Raw genomic sequence first — 2,555 nt, 5'->3', positions numbered from 1 at the left:
GGGGCCATGGCAGGGTTCGGGGACGCCCTAGCCCGAAGCGCGAGCGGAATCCGAGCCCACGCTGCCGCCCACAACACGCCTGTCCCGCGCCACGAGCACCCGCCGCCGCGCCCCCCAGCGGGAGATGGAACAGCGGAACCGGCTCGGCGCTCTCGGATGCCTGCCGACGCTGCTGCTGCACGCCCTGATGCTGTGCGTGGCCGACGATGAGCGCGGGAACTTTGCTGCCGCGGGGGCGCGAGGGTCCTTTCCGGGGCCGCCGGAGCCAGCCTGCCTCGGTCGCCGCGGGAGGAGGAGGAAGGGGAGGGGAAGGCGTCACGGGCCCCAGCATCCCGGCGCGCGGCCGGGTCTCGGAGCGGTAGGAGGAAGAGAGCTGCGAAGGGTCTGTGCAGCGGCGGCGCCCGCGCCCAGGTCGTTCGGAGGCGGGCCGGGGCTCCGGCTGCGGAGAGGCGGCTTGCGGGGCCCGGGAGCTGGCGCGCCCCAGGCCGGCTCCGGCGGTGCGGCGGGCGCGGGAAAGAAGCGCCTGCCGCTCCAACCGCCCCGCCGGATGCGAAGCGAAGCGGCCTGCCGCGGTAGCCGGTCTCCGCGGCGGCCCAGCAGCTGCTCCAGCGAACTTCGCCAGCGCCTGGGCCACGCGTGGAGCTGCAGGGTGGGAAGCACAAGGCCCGCGAGCCGGGGCCAGCGTCTTGCCTGGGGTTGTCCCAGGCCCCCGCCCCACGGCTGGTCACGCCTCTCTCTTCTCCCGCCCCCAGCTACGTTTACCGAAGTCCCCAAAGATGTGACAGTACGGGAGGGAGACGACATCGAAATGCCCTGCGCGTTCCGGGGTAGCGGAGCCACCTCTTATTCGCTGGAGATTCAGTGGTGGTACCTCAAGGAGCCTCCGCGGGAGCTGCTGCACGAGCTGGCGCTCAGCGCGCCTGGCGCCCGAAGCAAGGTACCGGCCGGCAGCGCCTGGCACTGGCGCTCGGGATCCTGGGGCGGCTGGGGTCACCCCGTGGAGGAAAGGAGGGCGCCGCCAGGCAGGGCAGCCCATCTCCCACGCTCCGCATCCCCACAGGATCTTTGACAGCAGTTGTTACCCCCAAGCCCTGTTCATTCCCTTCTCCCCAAACCTGAGAACTGCACACCCAGCAGGTAAAAAGCCACACCTCATCCAGTTGCAGGCTCTTGCTGGCTGGCTGCGGGCCCAGGGTCTGATGGGTGCTGGGTGGTGAAGGGAGACCCCTTGGTTGCAGGGCTACCCCTGTGCCCTCTGCCACTTTGAGGTCTCCAGGGCACAAGGCCAAAGACTTAAGCTCCTCTGGGCTGGATTCCAGGGGCTGGCAGAGCGCGATGCACAAGGAGGCCGGCAGTCACCTCCAGCTGCCACGGGATGAGAGGGCGGCTCCCACGGGCCCCTCTGCCTCTTGGCCCAGTTTCTTACATACACCCTAGCACAGCAGTGCACACACGCACGCACACACACACCTCCCCTCTACCCAGGGCCCCACGGTCCCACCCGGAGTTACTGCTCACGTCTCCCACTGCGTCCTGTCCAGACACACCAGTCCTTCCATGCAGCTTTTCACGGGGTTTCCAGAAACTCGGCAGGGAAGAGGATGCCCCGCGGGATGGAGACGGGCCTTCCTTCCCACCCGCTTGCATTCCAGCCTCCCTTCTTTGGCCAGCTCGTGTGCCGGGGCGGCCCTTCAACTGGCCATGCACGGGGCTAGCTGCGCGGCCTGCTTCCTTCCGCGAAACGCTCCTGGAAATCCTGCGGCCCTCCGCGCGCTCAGCCCGCACCACATCCGCAGCGGTTTCGAGTCCCAGCCCGCCTGCTGGGAAGGTCCCCTTGCCAGAGGCGCGCCTGAGTTCCAGGGCCTGAAGGCCGAGAGCCTAATGTCTCTCTCTCTCTCCTTTGCATTTTAGGTAACAAATAAGGACGCAACTAAAATCAGCGTAAGTGTGGAGCCCAGCGCGGGCCGCGGGTGACCCCTTCTGGCCGCTTCGCGCCCCGCAGCTTTCTCCCTTTTAGAAAGGCTCAGCGGCCGGGCGGTGTGGGGCTCCCTCGCAGCCTCGCATTCGCGGCTGCTCGGCGTGTCCGGGCGCCATCTGTCGCCAGTAGCGGCATCGGGTTCTCTTTTGTGTAAATCCAGGGTCCCGGGCTTGCATCTATCCTTCCTACGCTCTGCGCTCACCTATAAAACTCTCCGTCCGCGGCGCGCTCAGGCCCTGCGCGTCCGCCTGCCTCTCTGCTGGCATCTCTCCCAGCAGTGAGGGAGCGCCACTCCTCGCGCTGGCTGCTACGGGCCCCTCTGGTGGGCCCCACCCCCGCCCCCACACCTGGCGCCCAGGCGTTGCCCGCCCTGCACTGCCCTGCGCCTGGGTTGGGGTTGCAGTGCCAGGGAAGCGGGGGTGGGAGGGGGGTGGCAGTCTTGCCAGGCTGCGGACCGGGGTGGGTGGGGTTTGTAACTCACCGAGGAGATGCGCCCAAGCTTCCCAGGGCCTGGAGACTCCCTCGCGGGCTAGGTTCCCACGTGAGGGTGCCCTGGCTGCATGGTGAGGACCACCAA

The 2,555-nt window shown here is 68.3% G+C and overlaps 1 protein-coding gene across 1 annotated transcript; it reads left to right on the top strand.

The window, feature by feature from the left end:
- The first annotated feature begins 124 nt into the window (after positions 1–124).
- LOC111735625 (V-set and transmembrane domain-containing protein 2B-like) lies at positions 125–1,974 on the top strand. Its single transcript, XM_023527124.1, has 3 exons — positions 125–206; positions 753–937; positions 1,912–1,974. The coding sequence occupies exons 1-3, from the start codon at positions 125–127 to the stop codon at positions 1,972–1,974; spliced, it is 330 nt and encodes a 109-aa protein (XP_023382892.1).
- The last annotated feature ends 581 nt before the right edge of the window (positions 1,975–2,555 follow it).

The sequence above is a fragment of the Pteropus vampyrus genome, unplaced genomic scaffold (assembly GCF_000151845.1).
Source record: "Pteropus vampyrus isolate Shadow unplaced genomic scaffold, Pvam_2.0 Scaffold1000004295, whole genome shotgun sequence".
Lineage (NCBI taxonomy): Eukaryota > Metazoa > Chordata > Mammalia > Chiroptera > Pteropodidae > Pteropus > Pteropus vampyrus.
Note: the sequence above shows the minus strand (reverse complement) of the source record. Positions and strands in the feature narration are given on the sequence as shown.

Excerpts from the sequence above, each read along its gene's own strand:
- LOC111735625 (XM_023527124.1), top strand. The coding sequence starts at position 125 with ATGGAACAGCGGAACCGGCTCGGCGCTCTCGGATGCCTGCCGACGCTG. Across the intron at positions 207-752 it reads GATGCTGTGCGTGGCCGACG|CTACGTTTACCGAAGTCCCC; the intron begins ATGAGCGCGGGA and ends TCCCGCCCCCAG. Across the intron at positions 938-1,911 it reads CGCCTGGCGCCCGAAGCAAG|GTAACAAATAAGGACGCAAC; the intron begins GTACCGGCCGGC and ends TTTGCATTTTAG.